Below are 21,677 nucleotides of genomic sequence, written 5' to 3'. Positions count from 1 at the left end.
TAATAATAATAATCTACAATGTCCTTCTCGAATCCACATTATTATAAGGGGCGGAATGTTAAGGGACTCTCTCAAGGGCTATCCATTAACTTTTTGTCATCTCACAGTTTAATGTCAATTCTCGTCTTAACATTATAAAACATTGTGCAAAAAACATGAGGTGACAGATAGTCTACGAAGAGTCGCACTTTTGAGGAAGTCCCATTAGCAATTCTCTTTAAAGGGACCAAGGAGAAAAAGGTTCACACAGTATAGACTTTTCAATGTACCCGGAACACAAGGTTGTACATCACATGTTATTATATAATTGGAGGAATTTTTTTTCAAATGTCCCTCTAATTACATAACGACATGTATTGTATGTATATGAGCCCGTGCTCCGGGCACATTGAAGAATCTCTCCACACAACAAGTGGCAGATTCAAGAACTTTTCTTCTCGGAAACAAGATGAAACAAGTACATCATCTTGTGCAATTTCCCTTGGCTTCCCAATCCATGTCGGCCTTTTAAGGCATTCTGTTGAACATCGAACTGCATGCAATCGTGCTTAGGATTGCATTAGGACTGCATGCAATCATCTTATGGTAAGTCCTATTTAATGTTGCGAGTATATATATAGAGAAACATCGATCTGTTATCCTTAATGTGAAGTAGAGTTTAAGATCTTTATTTTATATTCTAACTGAGGAAAGTTAGTAATCTTCTTAATTGGTATTGTTCTTTATCTTCTTCCATTTCGTTCTTATTATGCAATTTGATCCAATGAAGAATATTTTTTTTTATCTTTTTAGGTAACTTTTAAAGATTATATCTTTAAAAAAAATCAACTAATTGGGAATCATAAGTTCAAGAAGAAACTAAAAGGGAAGGTAACAACTAACAAGACATATGCCATATGTATAATGCCTCAAAAAGGATTCTCATCATGTCCCATGATCAGTCCAATATTATTTGGAGTAGAATTCTTTATCTTCCTATTTCCATCTTTTTCCATTCTCTCCTCTCACATTTTGTTTTTTGTCTTTTTGTTTCTATAAAAAATCAATATAAGATGTAAATGTAGCTCAATCATAACCGTTCAAATAAGAAAAAAATAAAAATGAGAGAGATTTGGAGGAGAAAGAATCATCTTCCATGTTAATTAGCTTTGTGTGTGCATACGAGAGAGAGAGAGAGAGAGAGAGAGAGAGAGAGAGAGAGAGGTGGGTTGGTGGCTTCATACTCGGGCTTGTTGAGTTGACGGGCCAAGCAAATGGCCGAGAGTGGCCCTAGTGGGTTGGTCCACCGTTCTCCCACGCGAGAGAGGTTGCAGAAAAAAATAAACAAATTAGACCCCACTGTGCACGATAATCATATTGTTTCACCTTGGTTGCCCTCTAAATTCCCAGATGATGTAATTTTTGGCACCAGAAATAGGCAGCTGTTAAATCCAGTCCCCTCTCTGTAGGCAACACTTTGCTCACTTTTGTGGTGCTCCCTCTCTCTTCTGTGTCTGCATATTTTATCTATATATACCTATCCGTCAGCCATGACAAAACCCTAGCTACTATTGGTTACTGCATGTGTAGATATAGACTGGGCAAAAACACAAAAACTTTGGAAAAAAAAAGTAAGAAAAACCATTGTAGCAGCCATGGATGCATGTTCATGTGAATCATGTCTTTTGCTTTCTCTCTTTATTCTTTTGTTGTCTTCTTTTAATGGGTAGGACCCGAAGTTTTCAAATTGTATTTGTTGTCTGTGGGATTTATATTTTGATTTATCATGAGGTTGTGACTTGTGATAAAAAAAAATAAAAATAAAAAAAAGAAGTATGTTTGGTCATGGATAGGAGCTATACATAGGGCCTACTTATGGGAAATTATTTGGTACATTTTAGGTGATTCCTTTGTCTTTGTTCATTAACATTTTTGCTCGGGTATCGCAGTGTCACTTCTTATTAGCGAAAGAATTTTAGGTCGTGATGCATGATCATGTATAATGTTTGACTACTTAATATCAATAAATCTATAAACATATTATTGATTATCAACATATTATTTATATTCTTGATATTTCAATTACATCATATCATTATGTTTGTTAGTAGAAGTTCAATTAGATGGAAAGTAAATCTTGATATAACATCTTATTGGGTGGTCAGATAAAAAACTTGGTGAGGCCACATGAAGATATGCAAAAGCAAATATTGCTCATCTTGAAAAGCATTTCAAACTAATGTCATCACCACTAATTGTACGAAGTTTTGAATCTACACACAATGGATTGTGCTATTTCCACCTTCCTAATGAAAAGTTAGAACACGAGGTTAGGTTCACGTTTAGCAGATGGTTTTCTTGGAACGTTCCTTAATCACACTTGATGGTCTTATCCAATTAGCTTTGGAATTTAGAAGCAGAATGGAAGTTTGATGTAGTGGGGAAGCACCTAAACCATGCATAGTTAAATAATTGTGATTAATAAAGGTAAGGATAGGATCACAGGGAGCTGAACTCTGTTTTTAAATGCAAATCATTCAGAAGATTTGTCTGCAAGTTGCTGTCTGGCTCTGAGATTTGGCAACACCACTTTTTTAATTGATCTAATCTTCTTTTGGCATTCATCTTCTCTATAAAAAAAAAATTGACAAGTAGGTGAGGAAGGATAAATTTGTCAGGAAATACAACTCTGTGCATTAAGTATCATAATGTAAATTATTAAAATATATTTTTAAGTATCAAAAAACTTATATCTTATAGCATTTGGCGTATTAACCGTGTTACTGGCCTCTCCTGAAATGGCATTACTTGATACGTCATGAAAGAATAATGATGAACTTGTGAACTTGGTTGGAAGAGGAACACTGAACCTTCAAATCATATATAACATGTGGTGGAAGTTAGATCATATAAGTGGTTTTGTATCCTATCAAAAATTCACAGCAGGTGTATATGAATTATAAAATATCAATAGTTGTCTATACAGTACAAGTGCCCTCTTTGGTTAAGTGCCATTTAGTTCCCTTCCAATCACCATAAAGTCTGCACTTCTTGCTTAAGAAACAAAAAGTTTGACCTAAGTAGAATTAATGTGAATCTGTTTTTCGTTATACTTTTATCCAAGAGCACCAGCTTTTGGTTATGGAAATTTGTTTAGTTAATAATCCTGCTTGGTTTAAGTGATTAAAAGTATTTATGTCTACAGAGATGTCACATCTTTCATACGATATGATGAGAAGAAAATCATTATGCAAGAGCATAAAAGTTTGCCATAACATGCAAATAACATAAACAAAGGAAAGAGGGTTGAAAAGCCAAGCACTATTCAGTACCATGTTGCCAAAGCTCACTCAAGAATCTGCAAAAGATGTGCTCTTGGCCAGGTTTTTTTTTTTTTTTTTCGAACAAAATATATTATCTACACTAAAGGAGAAATTGTGAGATTAACCTCATAATGGGCTAATAATAATGTGATTCAAATTCGTATTTGACGAGAATTGAACTTAAAACATTTCACTTACAAACTCAATAGTAATCTAATATTTAAAGAAAATGGATGGGAGGATATTTAGGTATTTGATGCGAACAATTTTAGATAATTTAGTAATAATTCACGTTGATGGGTCTTCAATCCAAAGGTTGAAGTGCTCAGTGAGTCATCCAAATTGAACAAATAAAACACACAAATTAATTTAGTCATCACAAACTGAGTTTAATTTTAGTCATTTACCTTTTAAACTGACCTTCATTGCGTCATCACATAAAATGTTAGTGACTAATTAAATTGACTTCAACCCCATTTCTCAAAGGTTTTTCCTCCTCTTCCAAACATTCCACGCCATAATTATTACTCCCCCACATCATAAACTTTTTTTCTCTTCTAATAACTATCATATATATATATATATATATGTATATGTATATATATGATGCCAAATCATTATCCAAATCTACAAACGCATGCTCATGCACATGAATCTCATGTATATAAACATATACGATAAATGTTAAGGAGACTCTTAAAGTGGAATTTTTTCATAAACTTTATGCTACCGATCACAATTAAACATCAATCATGTGACAATATTATAAAATATTATGCTAAAATTATGAGATGGCAAAGAATTGATAGAAAGTTTTCTCTTTGAAAGAATCTCATTAACATTTCTCAACACATAAACATCTTGATTCGAATCTCTCTTTTTATATATCCGACTGCTTAGTTGAATCTCCCTCCCTCAGTTACGCTCGAATTATTAATTCACAGTAACATTGTCTTCTAATACCACCACCGATAAGCATGGTGAAATATGATCCATGTTAAGATGCATATATATCTCTTCCTCCACATACATTAGACACATTTTCCTGTCCCGTTTCAATAATTGTCCACGCTTGCTTATGTAAGCCCCTGAAACTGTTGCTCTTTTATTTGTTGCTAAACCTGGCCCACTTCCCTTCCCTCTATAAAACCCCTCCCACTCTTCATGCTGTCATCCCCTGCCTTGCCCACCAAAGCACAAGTCACAGCCCCTTCAACTGCAAGTCCAAAGAAACCTTAAGCAAAATAACTCCGAGCTTTGGGAACCATGCTTCCAGTTGAGATCATTTCAGGACTCCACTACTTTGAACCTGAAATCCCACTTCCAAATCCCTCTGACTTTGCCTTCACGCAGAACCAAATTCCCTCCCTCCATTTCAACACTTTGTTCAACAACTTATCCCATCAAATCCCTCCTCCTATAGGCCATGACTTCACTCAACAATCCTCCAGCCTCAGCAACAACTCCAGTACCTCTGATGACGCCGAAGAACATCACCACCTCAGAGTCATCGACGAGAGGAAGCACAGGAGAATGATATCCAACAGAGAATCAGCCCGTAGATCGAGAATGAGGAAACAGAAGCACCTCGACGAGCTCTGGTTGCAGGTGGTCCGGCTGAGGAATGAGAACCACAGCCTGATAGACAGGTTGAACAACCTTTCGGAGTCCCACGACAGGGTTGTGGAGGAGAATGCTAGGCTCAAGGAAGAAGCTTGTGACCTTCGCCAAATGCTCACAAACCTGCAGATTGGCAGCCCTTACAATATAAATGCTTCTACCTTCAGAGAGCTGGAGGGAGAGGTGCCCTGCAACACGGCTCATCTCAGAGCCGAGTCGTCGAACCAATCCATCGCTGCATCGGCGGATTTGCTCCATTAAGATAGATGAGGATCACTGTTCTCCTGCCATTGTAACTTAGCCTACTTTATGTCCTTTTGTTTACTCTAAATGCTTTCAGTGTTTTTTATCCTTCAAAGCACTTTGCCACCATCCTATCTCAACTTGGCTAATAGAGAGTCTTTATCGTATTAAAGTCGATGCACGCGAACTTGGCGAGAGAGATAGAGAGAAGAGGACGTATTATATATCGCTGGTTACAAGCAAGAGTTTGCGCTTCTCGCCGCGTACACATCTGTAAAACGTACTTGCAGGTCATAATTATTGAAATGATTTTTCTTTGTAGCCCATCAAAGAAGTTGGTTGCTGAAGAATCAACAGCCCTCTTGCTGAGAGCCAATCATGGCTGGACATGTGTCTAAATTGTGATTTTTTTATCACAACTTGGACAAATGTCATGCTGTAATAAGCTCTCAACATGAGGGGCTGCTGATTCTTTCAGCAGTGAAGTTAAATCATTCATATCATCACTTTATCTTTTTATTTTTTGATACTTTAACGAAAAGCTCCTGCACTGTTCACTTTAATGAAAAATCATATTTTTACACTAAAAAGTCAATTCTAGTATTATTCACTTTATCTTTTATTTTGTCCTTATCGTTAAAATTCAAAATTTTTTAACCCTTTTCATTAGTTTTTTTTTTTTTTTTTCCCTAGTTTGACAACTGAGAACCCCACCAACCACATGAAAAATGAAATACACAAGACATTGCAGATTTAGAAAGATCAGAACAAAAGGGTTACTAGTTGGTCCTTACTAATCTACAAAATTGAAAATCTCCCATCACCGCTATAAGCAAAAAATAGATACTATCCAATGTACTAAACTCAGGAAAAAAAGCGTACAAGGATCAATTCGGGGAGAACAGTCAGTAACTTTGTGGGAACAATCTGAGTGAGTCGGAGACTAGCAGCGGGAACAGGAGAAAGACAAGAAATGGTGGAGGTGGTGGAGGTGGTGGTGGTGCTAGTGGTGGCTCATCATACAAAAATGCATGACTACAATGCGAAAACTAAACATTTGAAAAGGTCTATCCACTAGCTAGCAAATTACACCCCTCTCAGTAATGTTTTTGTTTTTAACTTTTTATTGTGACCTATCTCTGTTGTCTGGCTTTTTTCAGCCAAACCAAGCTTCCATCTTTGCTTTCGTGAACGAATTCGAAGGTCCTACCAAGAAAGCCGACGCGGAGGGTAACAGTGGAGAAATTATCTATTTAAATCATATTTTGTACCTATATAATATGATTGTTGATGATTAGATTATTACTTAAGTGTTGAATCACATGTTTATTTCTTATTAGTGAATGTGAAGTGATTATTGATGATTGGGTTATTACTAAATGTTGATTAATGTGTGTTTATTTCTTATTGGTGACACATCACATAATTTACAAATTTAATCTAGAAAGTTGGTATACCTAGCATTACACCGACGCTTCAGGGGTTGCTTCAAGGGTAGATTTACCTTTTTCTTCTGGTACTGTTGGAAGCACACACACATGCATTTGTCATATATAATGCAGCATTACCAAGTCCCACCATAAGTTATGCCTCACATTCTAGCCAGGCCCCTCCCTTCAAAGTATGTGTGATCACATTTCCATGATATCGTCAGAAAATAAGCACCCATACATATATATTTAGTCATGATGCAAATCCTAGTATTAATAAGCAACTTGACCTACATCTTAGTCTCGCTCAACGTCATTTGTACCGTTTTATACAATAATATGTCACGTGATGATGCAGAAGAAAACAAATGAGTTTATATATACAACTGGTGACACCTAAAAATCCTCCGTTTGTCTATATTTTTGGATGACTTTGACAATATTTTCATCATATAATTTTTATAAATCACAATTAAGACTACAAAAATATGTCAAACCAAATCTCTCCACAAAACCCTAACTTAAACGTCAACAGGGCTACCTCATATTCCTACTAAGAGTTGGACCATCTTTTCTTATGGATGAAAGAAACGGCAGAGACCCCCTCTTGTGGTCATCTTTTGGATGGGTCATTCTGTCAAATATCTGCTTGGAGATTTTTGACCTTCACACATAGATATGGAACTATGGAAGTGAGATAAAACCAAAGATCAAGTGCAGAGATAATAATTAAGGTTGACGAATCGAATAAAATTTTCAAAGTGCTAGTAACAGAATTCAATATACTAAATGTCATGATATAAGATGTTGGAATATTTTTTTCAAGTATCGAATCACTTGTATTATGACACTTAATATACTAGACCGTATTCCTAATACACTGAAAAATCCCTCGACAAATGGAGTCCAGCCAGTCTCCCGTGCTACAGCTACATCAAAAAGTTAGAACCTTTGAGTTTAACATTAGTGAGAAAACCCCATTGATGAGAGACATGCATGTACACAAATGATAAAAATGATATTTTCCCCTCCTAAAGTTAGGCTTCATTACATATAAAATAAAACAATTAGGATGATGATAAGTTATAGCTAATAACTAATAATCATGATTATTTATATATTTATCCTAAAAAAATGTATTAGTTGCAGACTTAGATGTAATCAAATTGGCTAAAACAATTTGGTTCTTCTCTACACTTAAAATTTGAATCTCTTCTTTCATAATATCTGTCAAATTAAGATATTGCTCAAATAAAAAGATAAATAGGTGATAGCCAAGAAAACAAGAGCACTAACAATTTATTAAATATGATTTTTGCATGAGCACTTAGGATTATTAGTGTAGAAATTGCTTTGTTCAAAAAAGGAGGAATGAACTCCACTTACATATGTAATCAAACTTATCCTAATCTGTACATGCAAACAAGTACTTAAGTTGAATATGTTATCAGTATTGTCATCCTTATATTTATGGCAGATGTTTAACCATATTTGGACCAGCTGCATTGCATGACCTTAGTTTAAACACCTTTTTTTGGAGGTTTTATCTAATTTCGGTTCCAAACAAAACCAAGTGTATTTACTCCACTAATATTCCACTTTAGTATTTTTTTTTTCTTTGGTAATAACTTAGGGCTCATTTGCCAAGTACTTTTAGATGACCGAAAGCGTTTTTTGGTGAAAAATGTTTTTTGAACCAATTTTTATGGTACTAAAGTGCAAAATTAGTGGAATAAACACTTGAAAACAAAAAATATTTCTCTAAAAATGCTTTAAATCATTTAAAAGTATTTCTCAAATTAAGCCCTTCTTTTATGCAAGCAATATATTCGAATTCAAGACCTAGGATGTTGGGACTGGAATACATTTTCTTAACACCTGAACTATAAATTTCATCCATACTAGAATTAACAAAAGTAGTTCTTCCATTGACACCTATTCTTTTTAACGACTGTTAGAAGCTGCTTCTTTGGCTCTTCAACAAGATCCCACTCAATTGTATATAGTTGGAGTGAGATTCATATCAATAACATATCGATCACAACATTAACAACACATACATATACATAATTGATATGTTGTTAATAACATTGCCGATATGCTATCAATATGGATCCCATCTAAGCTACAGTTGAGCGAGAGGCCTGTTTAGTGGTGTCAAGTGAAAAGAGCCCATTCTTTAACAAGGCCCTTTGGCAAACACAAGCGGTCATTTCATTTGGTTTTTAAATTGAACAAGCTTGAAGTCGCCATTAATTGAAATGTGAGAACATATTTGATCAGCTCAAAACACAAAACCTATAATTTACTTGATTACATGATGTAGCAAAATTTACTAAATTAACAGAGTAGCTAGGGAAAACAGATGGATGAAATCATGGTCCAGTAGGACTTATGTCTTGTGTGTAGATATAGTCTGTGTGAGCAACCATGGACCTTCTCATCAAACACTCTTCACTGTTTAATCCCTTACAATCAGCCTCACCATCCAGGCTTCCTTCCTCCTACAAATTAAAACAAAAACATAAATTTTAATTAATTGAAATCAACATGCACCAGGATTAAGATTAACATGAGATAAAAAAAAAAAGTAAAAGGGTAATTAACTTAGGGAAGTGATTTCTTCCATCTCATTTTCTCCTCTACACTATTTTCTTTCTATCTTTTTTGTTGAATCAAAGGAGAATCGAGAGATGGAAAGAAAGAAAAGAGTGCAGAAGGAGAAAATGAAAATGTATAAATCACTATCCTTAACTTACAAGTGATGAAGATCTGATGGCCATATAAGAAGGAGAAGCACCAGCAGAAGATGATAATGATTCATTTCGACCAGATACAGGCAACGTGGAGGCAGCTGGGATTTCTCTGGCTTCTGCTCTTGAAATATACAATAGAGAAGAGGCCAAAAGGAAGAACAAAATCTGGGCATTCGCCATTGTTTTGGTCGCAAAAGCTTCACAATTTCAGCACAGGTTAATAAAAAAGCTTCCTCCTTTATATGTAAGTATTTATGGAGAACAACTGAACCCTAGAAATTTAAATTGGGTTTTGACTTTCAAATTTTCAGAGAGTGAAGGGGATATGATGGAGTGATGATTTTGTGAGCTGCTGCCATGAACGAGATATTATTGTGCACTGCTGCCTGCCTGCCTACTGTCTCAGAGTGCAGAAAGTCAAGACGTTGCCGTTACCAATTAGTACAGGTCAATGCTGAGCCTCTTTAATTTCTTCTTCCTCCTTGGAAAAATCACCATTTAAAGACATCATTGAAAAGCGTTTCTTCTTTTTTATCTCCATCTGATTTTTTTAGTGTGAGTTTGTTTGGGTGACGGGGAGCTAGCTGTACTGTTTACCATGCAGCTGCAAGTGTACTTGTGTAAGATCAAGTCACATGCCTTGGCATGCATGTGATGGACACCTGTTCATGTTGGGGACATCTTGGTCACCCCCTTCAAATAATCATTATACACAACTAGACAGAGAAGCTTTGATAAGGTTGTCTAACTTGAAAACCATTGAAATTAGTAGTCCGAGATAGAGTCTCATATTTTGTTGAGAATGAAGTGATTAAATTTCTGATCAAAATTTATCTCGTAAAAATAGCATATCATCACATGATATTACTAATTCACATAATATAAAATAAATATCTTGATGAATAATGGATTTCAAATTAAAATATATTATTAGTAAATGTATATGGGTTCAATAACATTAGTGAATTAGTTACATTACATGACACCTAATTAATAAACTAAACCCTTGGAGCTTAATCCTGTACCTAATGTGATTATCCTAATGGTCAAAGATTACTGCCTAAACCCCCACAAGTCCCTAAGCAGCGTGCAGTGATGAGTGAGCCTTTCCACATTACCAGAGCTGGTAATTTAATAATCATACGGATAATGGTGTTCTTCAAAACATAATTAGTAATATATAATGTGATTATCGGGAGGGACGTCACAAAACTGTCGACCACGTTTGTAATCTATCGATCCCAGACCAAGCAAATACAAATTTGTGATTTCCTTCACTACTCACTAGTTTTGTCCCCTTGGGGCCAAATATTATTTTAGTGTACAATATTTATTTAGTTCCGATTAAAAGAAATTATAATCACACACATTTTGTCTACACACTTCAATTCAATTTTGTTTGTTGTTTTCGTTTAATTAATTCAATCTAATAATAGAAAAGGGTCATTTTGGTTTTGGTCTCTAATCAACTTAATTGTTAGACAGAAACCTTATTTGTTTAAATATTTTGATTGGAATCCTTAACATTATTTAAGATATTTAACTCATGCATTTATGTGTTTAATGTCCCACAAATTATGAAATTTAAACAAATTCAAATAATATTTTAAAATATAATAAATACTTCAAAATAAATAATAGAATAATATTGTCTTCACAAAATTATAGCAAAGAAAATAATGTACCCACATAATTATTAACATATTTTAAAAAAAATAACTATTGATATATTTTAAAACATAAAATAAAAACATATAATTTGTAGTATCCCACATCGCCCGTGAGGGCTTGGTCTTTGGGCCTTATATATCCATTGCCAACCTTAAGTTTCAGTGAGGCCTTTTGCGGACTCCCTGAGGGGAGGGCAGGCGCTGGCTACGGCTGAGTACCGGTCCGCAGAAACAAAACCGTGCGGTAGCTCTGTCTGCGGGCAGAGAATGCCAAAGCGGACAATATCACTGGAGCTGAGGGTTGGGATGTGACAATTTGGTATCAGAGCCAGACTCACGGTCGTGGTGTGCCGACGAGGACGTCGGGCTCCCTAAGGGGGGTGGATTGTAGTATCCCACATCGCCCGTGAGGGCTTGGTCTTTGGGCCTTATATATCCATTGCCAACCTTAAGTTTCAGTGAGGCCTTTTGCGGACTCCCTGAGGGGAGGGCAGGCGCTGGCTACGGCTGAGTACCGGTCCGCAGAAACAAAACCGTGCGGTAGCTCTGTCTGCGGGCAGAGAATGCCAAAGCGGACAATATCACTGGAGCTGAGGGTTGGGATGTGACATAATTAGCATGGGTACATTTAGTAAAATTAAAAATGGGTACAAATAAATAAAAATATATGGGTACAAATACAAATAAAACTTAAAAAATATGGGCATAAAAATAATTTAATATATGGGTACAAATTAAAAGTGAAAAGAAAACTGATACAAATATAAAAAAAAAGGTCGCAAATTAAAAATGGGTACAAAATAAAAATATATATATGATAAAAATTTTAGAATATAAATATATCAAATGTAACATGTCTAACACTAAATGAATATAATTAGAAATAACAAATATTTTATTATTGAAATAATTAATTACGTTTATTAATACCTAGGAACCTTGATAAAAAAATTAAAAAGAAATAAAGTTTTAATCAATGAAATAGCTAAAAAAGGGATGTGAACTTAATTAATAAATGTGTATAAGAAAAAAATTACGGGTGGTTATCATTTCTCCCGCTTAATTGTCATCTTTTTAATAAATAAGAAATGATCAGTACTTGCATCCACTACATCCATGAATATTAAGCTGGATGCAAGTATTTTCCTTAAAGTGATTAAGGGTTTTATTTAGCAATTGGTAGATAACCCTAATGAGTAAAGCATTCTTCTCCATCCCATTTCTTTTAGAATGCGAACACTTTCTCTTTCCTTAGTGTAATTTAGATTATAAACATGGTTTGTATTAAAAAAATTAATATTAATTTTGCAATTTCTTACCGCGAACATTGCAGGACTAAACTGATGGAAAACTATTATTAGCAAAAACATGATGGATGCATCTTATATGAAGCATTCAAAAGACATAAATAAGAGAGCTTCTTCGGGAAACATGATTCCCATTTCAAAATCATGATTAAAAGTAAAAAAGATAAAAGATGGTGCGTCATTTTGTTAATTGTTTAGAAAGATTATGCAATCGAGGCCCGTTGACTGTGTACTGTATGGCTTTGACCTGACAACTCCCTTGTTTGGATTCGATTCTTTTCACCCACTAATCAGTAATTTAATCAAGTGATATTTTTGTTTTTCATTTATTCAAATTGACATGACATGAGTTCGAGAATGAAGATTATAACTCAAATTGTTCAGAGTGTTCGTTTACGTTAACGCTCAAAGGTGGGATGTCAACAAATACTAGTTTGATCAATTATTGATGAATTGATAGATAATGAAGTTTAAGTGGTTCATCTTCAAAATTAAATTACGTCTACTTTAGTGACATGTATATATTTGATGTGTGATTACAAACGCACTATACAACAGTGTAATATTTCTCTTCTTTTGTGTGTCTAACCATCTATAAGGGTTACTTGACCATGTGAGCCCAAAATGTCTTGGCTCTCAGGTACTTCAACACCCTAGCATTAAATGAAGTGACATTTGTTTAGGGACATGTGGAGATAAAATGACATTTGTTTAGGGACCGCTAGCAAACACATATCGAGCATTTCGCTTGGCCCTGAGTGACCGAGAAAGAACTTTACCGAGCACTAGGTCTAACAACCCTTCATATACTTCTACTTTTGTTGATGGGCAAAGTGTGGCTTAGAGTTAACATCTGAGTAGGCCTGTCTCTAGGGCTTTGTGTCGTAAAATTGTCCAACTTGCTTGAGTGGTTGAAGGTACTTTTTGGTTAAGCGCTCGTCTTCTTTGTCAATAATTGATCCAAACTGGCAAGTGGTCACTTTTAACAATCGTTATTCTGTCCTTGTGATGGTGCTCTGTCATCTAATTCCATTGGGGTGGCTCGTAGGCACAAGGCCTTGATCTTTTACTCCTCTCGCGGACTCATAATGAGTCCAACTTACAACCATATACTATTTTACGGTCTAAGAGGACCCAATGTTAACAGCTCCTACCACACCCAAAATTTTGTTTTTGAATTTCTCATTTCCGAATTTCGTTTGTACAAGAAAAACATGATACGGGTTGAAATGGGTTGGGAGTGGGCTCGCTGGGCTTGGGTTTACTTTGGCTGTGGGCTGACTGAGTCTAGCCCAATATTTTCAACTTATGGACGTACAGTTAGTTGGTTATGCCATTGGGAATTGGGATAGCGCCAAACTAAGTTCTAAGATTTTTTTTTTTTTTTTTTCCTTCCTATTTTTTTTCCGTTAGAATTATTCTACAGTCTTCCCTTATCCTCCAAACAAAAACTTCATCAACTCTCTGTTGAAAGTTATCTCCAAAATTCCAAACTCTAATGATATTTTCGTAATTCCAGGCTCAATTGGGGAACCATGGCATTTTCTCCAACTCCCATCTCTGCTCTTTCCTTCACCAACATTCAGAAACTGCCCAAAAGGCTCTCTCCACCTTCTGCTGCCAACTCAAAAGGCATACCCAAAGACCTCATCTTTAACCATGATGGTTCAGCTACAAAGAAGCTTCTGGTACCAGTCACAACACTCGTCAATTGGTGCCCCAATTTCGGATGGAAACTTACCTACACTTGAAATGTCACTGTAGCGATTTCTCAAGCCATACCATGCGTCTTAAGTCTTAACTTTCTAGTGTGAGTGTGCGTAATTGGCTTGGGATACCGACACAGTGTAGGTAATTTCTCTCCGGAATTGGGGCTTTGTTTGGGTTGATATTTTAATGATTGAATTGGTGGTGGTGGTGGCAGGCAGGGGTGGACATGGTGGCAGAGCTTGTTGGAGTGACATTGGGTCCAAAGGGAAGGAATGTGGTGCTGCAGAATAAATATGGACCTCCCAAGATTGTCAATGATGGTGAAACTGTACTCAAACAGGTATTGCACCACAACCCACACATTTGTCATCCCTTGCTTTATCATTAGCCATTTGTTGGTTTTAGAGACTAATCACTTGGTAATCAAAGTTAATCAGACACACAAGTATTTGCATCAAGAAAGGAGCTTTCTTGTTAGTGAACCAAAATGTACAGTAGCTTTCATCAAAATTATGATTTCCCTCATCAGCTGCTTATCAATCACTAATTTATCTGAATTCCATTGTCTTTACATTTTGCTCCTGGTTCACTACACCTGCATTTACAGCTACAGTCTGAATAGAAATTGTTGCTGCACAATGAATACGTTGTTAAGTTTTTCGTGAGTTACTAATACGAGTGCGAAGGTATGTATCTCTTTTCTTAACTGGCTTCATTTTCCGTTCTTTCTTAAGATTGAGTTGGAGGACGCTGTGGAGAATGTTGGTGTTAAACTGGTGAGGCAAGCCGGCGCGAAAACAAATGACCTCGCAGGAGACGGTTCCACTACAGCTGTAGTTCTTGCTCATGGTTTAATTACTGAAGGTGTGAAGGTATGAATCTGGTGCCATCCATTGCTTTGTTTCTTGGACTAGAAGAAAGAAAGTACTTATTGTGATGGTTAAGGATCCTACATTGTTATAGAAAGGCTAGGTTGTTCTTAGATGTCTGTGACAACTGAGCTAATCTGCATCGTATCCAAATCCTATGTTTAATACCCCTATTAAACATGTCGTTTAATGGAATGCAAGTCCGCATTCAATTAAACCTTGGCAACGTTTTTGTATTGTACATAAACTTTCTTCTAGGTTACTGCAGCTGGCATGAATCCCATTCAAATTGCTCGTGGGATTGAAAAAACTGCTGTGGCCCTCGTTTCAGAACTCAAATTGATGTCCAGAGAGGTAACCAGATTTGTTTTCCTTCTTCTAATTGAAAGATTGAAAACCCTATCGATCCAAGCATTATTCAAGATCATGAAAAAAGTATAGCGAAATGAAGACATTGCATTAGGCTGTACAAAAACATTTGAAGAAATATTTTTCAGTTAATTCAGTTACCATCCTACATATATTGCTATGCAGATTGAAGATCACGAGCTAGCAGATGTTGCTGCAGTTAGTGCAGGCAATGATTATACAGTTGGGAAAATGATTTATGACGCTCTTCGTCAAGTAGGTAAGAAGGGTGTGGTTACCATTGAATCAGGGAAAAGTACAGAGAACGACCTACAAATTGTGGAAGGAATGCAGTTCGATCGTGGATACTTATCGCCTTATTTTGTCACTGACCGAAAAAAAATGATAGTGGAGTTTCAGGACTGTAAGGTAAGAAGTTCACGTTATTTATGGACTGGCATGCTCTCCGATGAAGTAATTAGACATCATGAATTCTTTGTTTGCAGTTACTTTTGGTTGATAAGAAAATTACACACCCAGAGGAGCTGTTCAAAGTATTGGACAATGCAGTACAAGAAAAGTATCCTGTCGTGATAGTTGCAGAGGGCATTGAGCAGGAAGCTCTGACTCCAGTGATCAGAAACAAACTCAGGGGTGCGCTGAAGGCAGCTGCTATTAAGGCTCCTGCCTTCGGTGAGCGCAAAAGCCATTACTTAGACGACATTGCCATTTTGACTGGAGGTAGTAGGTTAAACATCGAAACTCAGATATGAAATGAGCTCCGGCACAGTTCTTCATATTGCATGTATTTTGCAGCAACGGTCGTGAGAGATGAGATGGGGATTGTCCTATATGATGTTGGGAAGGAGGTTTTGGGCACTGCTACTAAGGTTGTGATAACAAAGGATTCTACATTGATAGTTACCGATGGCAGCACCCGGGAGGCTGTAGAAAAGAGAGTTTCACAGATACAAAAGCTTGTTGAGGTACATCCGACATCTCTTGGCACTCTTCTTTGTTGCTGAAGTGTAGAAGGAACTCTACACATCGTTATTTCCTCTGTCAAATACAACACAACTAATTTTTTTCTTTTTTTCAGAATACTGAAGAAGAATTTCAAAAGAAAATATTAAATGAAAGAATAGCAAGATTATCAGGGGGAATTGCTATTCTGCAGGTAATGAAAAGCTTAATGCACTTAGACGTCTTTAATCTGAATGCCGGGAGCCTGACTTTCTTTCAAGATGACATATTGGTTCTGATAATTGATTCATAGGTAGGAGCACAAACACAAATTGAGTTGAAAGATAAGCAACTTAGAATTGAAGATGCTTTGAATGCAACCAAGGTAGTTTCCCACTGTTCTTATTTTCGTAAGAAGTTGAATGCCAGTCGATAATGGTTGTTTTCTAACTGGATCACAATATAGGCAGCTATTGAGGAAGGTGTGGTAGTCGGCGGTGGCTGTAGCCTTCTGAGGCTCTCTAAAAAGGTGGATACTATTAAAGAACTTTTGGATAATGAAGAACAGAAGGTACCTCCCTGCCACTCCATTTTTAATCATTTCGTGCTCGATTCATGCTGTTCAACCTGTTTTTACTAAGTTTTCATAGCCATTGTGGTCGTTTATCTGTGTTTGCGCAGATTGGAGCGGAGATCTTCAAGAGAGCTCTAAGTTATCCTGTGAAACTGATAGCTAAAAATGCAGGTGTAAATGGAAGTGTTGTAGTAGAGAAGGTCTCTGCATGTTAAATGCATTTTCTTCTTAAAACGTAATTTTAGATTAAGTGCACTTGTCATGCTTTCTGGCTGGATATCTTGAATCAAATTGTTCTACTGAGACTTGTTGAATTTTGCAGGTTCTGTCCAACGATGACATGGGGTACGGATACAATGCTGCGAAAGACTGCTATGAGGACCTAATGAAAGCCGGGATCATGGATCCATCAAAGGTTTTGTAACACTCATTGACTTTGGAACAAAATTTCTACACCGGATGACATAACTAAGCTACAATCCTGCGGCATTTTAAAAGGTTATTCAACATGAAAACGGTTCCTTATTTTTGGACAGGTAGTTAGATGTTGTTTGGAGAATGCAGCATCAGTGGCCAAAACTTTTCTGACATCGGATGCTGTTGTTGTCGAAATTAAGGAAACACAGCCCATCCCAAAAGGAATGCCGCCAAAACTGCCGGATATCCCAAGAATGCCTCCACCACCACCACCAGACCTGGCTAGTATCCCAAGAAGAAGAAGAAGAAGGGCAGCACCACCAATGCCCATGCCAACCACAGGTAGTTCCTTGCCTTCCAAACAAGGGTTTTTGGTTTCTATGATTTTCCTGCTTCTCATTGATGTAATGTGGCTGTTGAAGTGACAAGAAACTAATTCAAACGTCTGATGATTCAGGTGCTGGGCCCTTGGGCTTTTAAAGAGAGACTTGTAGCCCTATTGGTGAAGAGCACGCATTCACACGTGTATGATACACAGTGTATCTGAGGTTCAAAGTTCAATTTTCTTCTATCTGTCAATAGTGCTTGAATATAAAGAATGACTGTACAATGTAAATAGTTTCATTGTCCATCTAAAAGTCTGCAATGTGGGAAGAATGCCACTCGTTGTTCATATGATATACTTGATTGTTTTTCTGTACAAGATTGACGCGTCATAGGCATTGATCTTTTTGTCCATGATCAAATTTCTCATTAATTATGAAGTAACTAGTTAAATGTAATTTTATTTTTCGTTGTCAATATTCAATAACTTCGTACCTTAAAAGTTTTTTGAAAAAAAGTTTATATATGCAAAATCAGTGGGAGAGAGGATTATATATGCCAAATTGCATCAAGTGTGTTGTGATACGTGCCCCAAGAAGATGGAGATGAGATAGAGTTGGTGCTAGAAAATGGTGGTACATATACATCTGAGCACAGGCTACCAATTTATTGGTAACAGCAGCCGAGTGGGCACCGATGGCAACTCCCTCGGTGAGGTCTCAGGCCTCTTCGGTCCTCACTCCTCACCGACCCGACCGAGTTTGTCATCCTGATACGTGATAACATTTGAGGCTTTTATTGCTTTCGTCGGCCTAAACAAAAACTCTGTACTATTAAATGTGCGTCTGAAAACTTTCAAATGATGTGAGGAGTGAGTCCGATCCATTTATAAGATGCAAGGACCATTAAACCCTCTAAGCAGGAAATTCTTTAAGCAAGTGCCATATCGCAAAGTGTTTTACCTTTTTATCATAAAGTTCATTTTGCTTTCCAAACTTGAGTTTGGGTGTGGATGAATTCAAGATTTGAATGTTTTTCTTTGCTTATTTTTGAACGCCGTTAAATTTACAATTCCGTGCAGTGACAACTAATTTGATCAATTAAACGAAAAGTAAAAGAAATACTATTTTACCGCATTGACAGTAATTTTTAATGCTTCTACATTTTGAAGCGAGTATGATTCTCACCGATTTTTTATTTTATTAATATTAATAATTTATCTCAATAATACTATAGTTTGTGAAAAACGAAAAATTGAGATAAAAAAATGAAAAGAATGAGAATAGAAGAGGAAAGTAGTAAAGATCATTGGCGTTTCTCATCTGTGGCAAGAACATGACACGTGCAACTGCAACAACATCACAAAGCACACCATCACAAAAACTGGAAGTCCCCTCTCCCAAATTCCCAGAAATTTTCTTCGTATTTTTGCTGCCGTTCTTTCCTGCTTTCACCTCCGCAGCTTTTGTATAAATGTCGTCGGAGCAACGCGATCCTCTCACAAGGTGAAATTAGAAAAAACCCCAATTCGGATCCTCCCGTTTGTCAATCAGGAAATAGAAAGATGTTGATGATGGGATGGAGCATCCAGAGCTTACTGGATTTGGCGGTGGCCGGAATTTCAATGATGGTCGGCTTGGGGATCTTTGCGCTTATTGCTTCTATCCTTTGCTCTGCCGCGTTCTTGCACACCGCCACCGCCAAGGACGTCTCCTCTTGATCCACCCATTACTTGAAAGGTAACCGTTCCCAATTTCAAATTGAGATTCAGCTTCACTTCGGCCGCATAAATCTTGATCTGGGTATTCATGAATTGATGCGATCCAGGTTTTATGTCCGTCGAGGTGAGTTTTTTTGTTTGATTGATGTGTTGAATTGGTAGATTTTTTTTATGAACTTTTCTTCGTGATGTGTTTTATAGGTTACCGTAGCATACAGAAGGAATGACATGGTTGGCACGAGTTATGATTCAATTCAAATGTAGCTCTGATTAGTGGTTCTGGTTTTGAAGATTTTGTAATTTGTATCCATAACAATTGCAGCGAGGTTGTTCAATAAAAAGTCTCCTCCTTTGTTTGAAAAATGCAAATACTGTACATGTGATTTCCGCCCTTTCTTTTTCTCGTAACGCAGTCGCGTTTAAAATATGCGTACCATTTTTGCCATAAAATACTTCAACATTAGTCACAAAACTGTACTTTTTAACAGACGCTAAGCGCTACACGTGAGTAATGACACAAACCACAATGGTTAATGTGAAATTACGAGTTATCATGTGTTTCTTTTGGGTAAAATTGTGCTTTCCAAAATACGTTACGCGCTAACAGTGAATACGAAGCAAAACTCAGTGATTAATATGAAATTACGAGTTATCATGTTTTTCTTTTGGGCTTTCTTGAGTACACCATTCCCCGGATCCCATCCGGATCCGCCACAAAACCCAACGGCCTGTAAAACCCGAGAACCCTGGGTTCCGAATACAAAGCAATATTACAAATCCCTTTCCCTACCAGCTCCTCTATCAACCTCTCCATCACCGCCTTCCCCAGCCCCAGCCCCTGAAACGACGGGTCCACCACCACGTCCCATATGATCGCGTTGAACACGCCGTCTCCCGTCGCCCTCGCGAACGCCACCGGCCGCTTCGTCTTCCTGTACTCCATCCACAGCAGCGAGTCCGTGTGCTCCAGCGCCGTCCGGATCTTGTCCGGGTCCCGCTTCGGAAACCCGACGGCCACGAACACCTTGTTGAGGTGGTCCAGGTTGAGCTCCGCGATCGTGCGGTGGAGGTTGAATCCCCGGGTGTCGAGGTCTTGGTCGGAGATTGAGTATTGGTTGGTAGTTAGGGAGCGGCGCGACAGGGTGAGGCTTTGCGGGGGAGTGGGAGCGGCGGCGGTGCTTCTGAGGCTTAGACAGGGGAGGGGAGCCGAGATAGTGCCACGTAAGATCATGTTTGGGAAGAGGTGAAGTGATAAGTTGGTTAAATGAGGGAGAGCAGCTTTGGGTTTTGTATGAATGCGCTGTACCGTGGTCAGTTTGTGGTGGTGAGTCGCCCCTTTTGGATACAGAAAGCGTGCCAACAAACGACGTCGTATGATGAAGTAACTTCAACGGGTAAAAACACAAGTGGAAAAGATAAAATGATCTGTTTGGATGTATTTTTAAAATAATAGAAAATATTTTTGATGAAATTGACTTTAGGTTTCAAAAGTACTTTAATATTTTTTTAGAAGAAACACTAGATATGTATTTCTTGCCAGAAGCACTTAAAATATTTTTTTCAAAATCTACTTGGATTTTTACTAAAAATTGATTTAAAAAACATTTTTATTAAAAGCACCTTCAGTTATTTGAAAACTCTTAGAAACGAGACCAAAAGCATTGTACGTTGTGTCTAATAACACTATTACTTCGGTGATCGACAACTATTTATCACCAATATAAATCGACTATTTGCTATAACAAACTAATGAATGAGGCTAATGGTTGGATAGGTCGGATTAGGGATGAAGCGAAAGATATGTATGGATGACGATTAACAAAGTTTTAAATTAGAAGTGAAACAATTTATTACACAAAATCTTATATTTTAATTTATAAAAAAAATTCTAGAATCTATGACACACCCCGAACCAAAAATTGGAGTGTGTTGGCCGTCACGTGAGTGTGACGTAGCCAAGTGCACAATACAGAAGTAAAAGAATGAAAATGCGAGGAAAATAAAGTAAACAAGATAATTTACAATAAAAGATCAGTGAGTGCTAGTGACAAACACGGAAGGAAAACTGCAAAGTAGGAGTTCAAATATCCTAAGTGCAGTCCAGAACAAACAAACACTACACAAGTGACTACTAGAAAATCCTACATAGAGGGTGCTCTGTCAGAACTGCCTCGATGCCTCGTTCGCCACCCACAACCTCCCTACCTAAAACCTAGAGGGGCGTAAAACAGAAAATGTGAGTGGGTAAAAACAAAGTTTGCTTTTCAAACCATTCCAATAACAAATATTAACCTCTCTCTGTAAAACCCGTATATTTTCCAGAAAATATTATACGTACTTGTATCTCAAAACATGCTAAAAACGATAAAGCTCAAAAATGCCATGCCAGAAAAATATGTCGTGTCAGAATATTCAATCAACAAT

General features: G+C 37.0%; 5 protein-coding genes across 7 annotated transcripts; 3 read left to right on the top strand and 2 right to left on the bottom strand.

Moving 5' to 3' along the window:
* Positions 1–4,460: 4,460 nt before the first annotated feature.
* Positions 4,461–5,280, top strand: LOC103947310 (basic leucine zipper 43-like). The gene has a single exon (XM_009358206.3). It carries the CDS (start codon positions 4,569–4,571, stop codon positions 5,181–5,183), a length of 615 nt encoding a protein of 204 aa, XP_009356481.2. The 5' UTR covers positions 4,461–4,568; the 3' UTR covers positions 5,184–5,280.
* Positions 5,281–8,876: 3,596 nt separating this feature from the next.
* LOC125471675 (phytosulfokines-like) lies at positions 8,877–9,872 on the bottom strand. Its single transcript, XM_048572374.1, has 2 exons — positions 9,355–9,872; positions 8,877–9,099 (listed from the first exon to the last, which is right to left on the bottom strand). The coding sequence occupies exons 1-2, from the start codon at positions 9,529–9,531 to the stop codon at positions 8,971–8,973; spliced, it is 306 nt and encodes a 101-aa protein (XP_048428331.1). The 5' UTR covers positions 9,532–9,872; the 3' UTR covers positions 8,877–8,970.
* A 3,864-nt stretch (positions 9,873–13,736) lies between these two features.
* Positions 13,737–17,991, top strand: LOC103947311 (ruBisCO large subunit-binding protein subunit beta, chloroplastic). 2 transcript variants are annotated; one of them, XM_048571463.1, is made up of 14 exons: positions 13,740–14,016; positions 14,253–14,378; positions 14,773–14,910; positions 15,166–15,261; positions 15,442–15,684; positions 15,762–15,996; positions 16,072–16,241; positions 16,355–16,432; positions 16,532–16,603; positions 16,685–16,789; positions 16,900–16,992; positions 17,115–17,207; positions 17,329–17,551; positions 17,667–17,991. In XM_048571463.1, the coding sequence occupies exons 1-14, from the start codon at positions 13,864–13,866 to the stop codon at positions 17,687–17,689; spliced, it is 1,848 nt and encodes a 615-aa protein (XP_048427420.1). In that variant the 5' UTR covers positions 13,740–13,863; the 3' UTR covers positions 17,690–17,991. The 2 variants fall into 2 exon arrangements, 1 of the variants encoding a protein (XP_048427420.1); XR_007253547.1 differs by lacking the exon at positions 17,667–17,991 and having other exon boundaries at positions 13,737–14,016; positions 16,900–17,027; positions 17,329–17,346.
* An 807-nt stretch (positions 17,992–18,798) lies between these two features.
* LOC103947312 lies at positions 18,799–19,616 on the top strand. 2 transcript variants are annotated; one of them, XR_667258.3, is made up of 2 exons: positions 18,799–19,377; positions 19,455–19,616. XR_667258.3 is itself a non-coding variant. In XM_048571525.1 (2 exons), exon 1 carries the CDS (start codon positions 19,098–19,100, stop codon positions 19,251–19,253), a length of 156 nt encoding a protein of 51 aa, XP_048427482.1. In that variant the 5' UTR covers positions 18,802–19,097; the 3' UTR covers positions 19,254–19,272; positions 19,455–19,616. The 2 variants fall into 2 exon arrangements, 1 of the variants encoding a protein (XP_048427482.1); XM_048571525.1 differs by having other exon boundaries at positions 18,802–19,272.
* A 73-nt stretch (positions 19,617–19,689) lies between these two features.
* Positions 19,690–20,527, bottom strand: LOC103947313 (serotonin N-acetyltransferase 2, chloroplastic). Its single transcript, XM_048571524.1, has 2 exons — positions 19,910–20,527; positions 19,690–19,808 (listed from the first exon to the last, which is right to left on the bottom strand). Exons 1-2 carry the CDS (start codon positions 20,482–20,484, stop codon positions 19,805–19,807), a joined length of 579 nt encoding a protein of 192 aa, XP_048427481.1. The 5' UTR covers positions 20,485–20,527; the 3' UTR covers positions 19,690–19,804.
* Between the last annotated feature and the right edge of the window lie 1,150 nt (positions 20,528–21,677).

Source organism: the organism of the source record quoted next, unplaced genomic scaffold, assembly GCF_019419815.1.
Source record: "Pyrus x bretschneideri cultivar Hongxiangsu unplaced genomic scaffold, Pyrus_bretschneideri_v1 Contig6, whole genome shotgun sequence".
Lineage (NCBI taxonomy): Eukaryota > Viridiplantae > Streptophyta > Magnoliopsida > Rosales > Rosaceae > Pyrus > Pyrus x bretschneideri.
Note: the sequence above shows the minus strand (reverse complement) of the source record. Positions and strands in the feature narration are given on the sequence as shown.

Excerpts from the sequence above, each read along its gene's own strand:
- LOC103947310 (XM_009358206.3), top strand. The coding sequence starts at position 4,569 with ATGCTTCCAGTTGAGATCATTTCAGGACTCCACTACTTTGAACCTGAA.
- LOC125471675 (XM_048572374.1), bottom strand. The coding sequence starts at position 9,531 with ATGGCGAATGCCCAGATTTTGTTCTTCCTTTTGGCCTCTTCTCTATTG. Across the intron at positions 9,100-9,354 it reads CCATCAGATCTTCATCACTT|GAGGAAGGAAGCCTGGATGG; the intron begins GTAAGTTAAGGA and ends TTTAATTTGTAG.
- LOC103947311 (XM_048571463.1), top strand. The coding sequence starts at position 13,864 with ATGGCATTTTCTCCAACTCCCATCTCTGCTCTTTCCTTCACCAACATT. Across the intron at positions 14,017-14,252 it reads CAGCTACAAAGAAGCTTCTG|GCAGGGGTGGACATGGTGGC; the intron begins GTACCAGTCACA and ends TGGTGGTGGCAG. Across the intron at positions 16,242-16,354 it reads AGATACAAAAGCTTGTTGAG|AATACTGAAGAAGAATTTCA; the intron begins GTACATCCGACA and ends TCTTTTTTTCAG.
- LOC103947312 (XM_048571525.1), top strand. The coding sequence starts at position 19,098 with ATGTTGATGATGGGATGGAGCATCCAGAGCTTACTGGATTTGGCGGTG.
- LOC103947313 (XM_048571524.1), bottom strand. The coding sequence starts at position 20,484 with ATGATCTTACGTGGCACTATCTCGGCTCCCCTCCCCTGTCTAAGCCTC.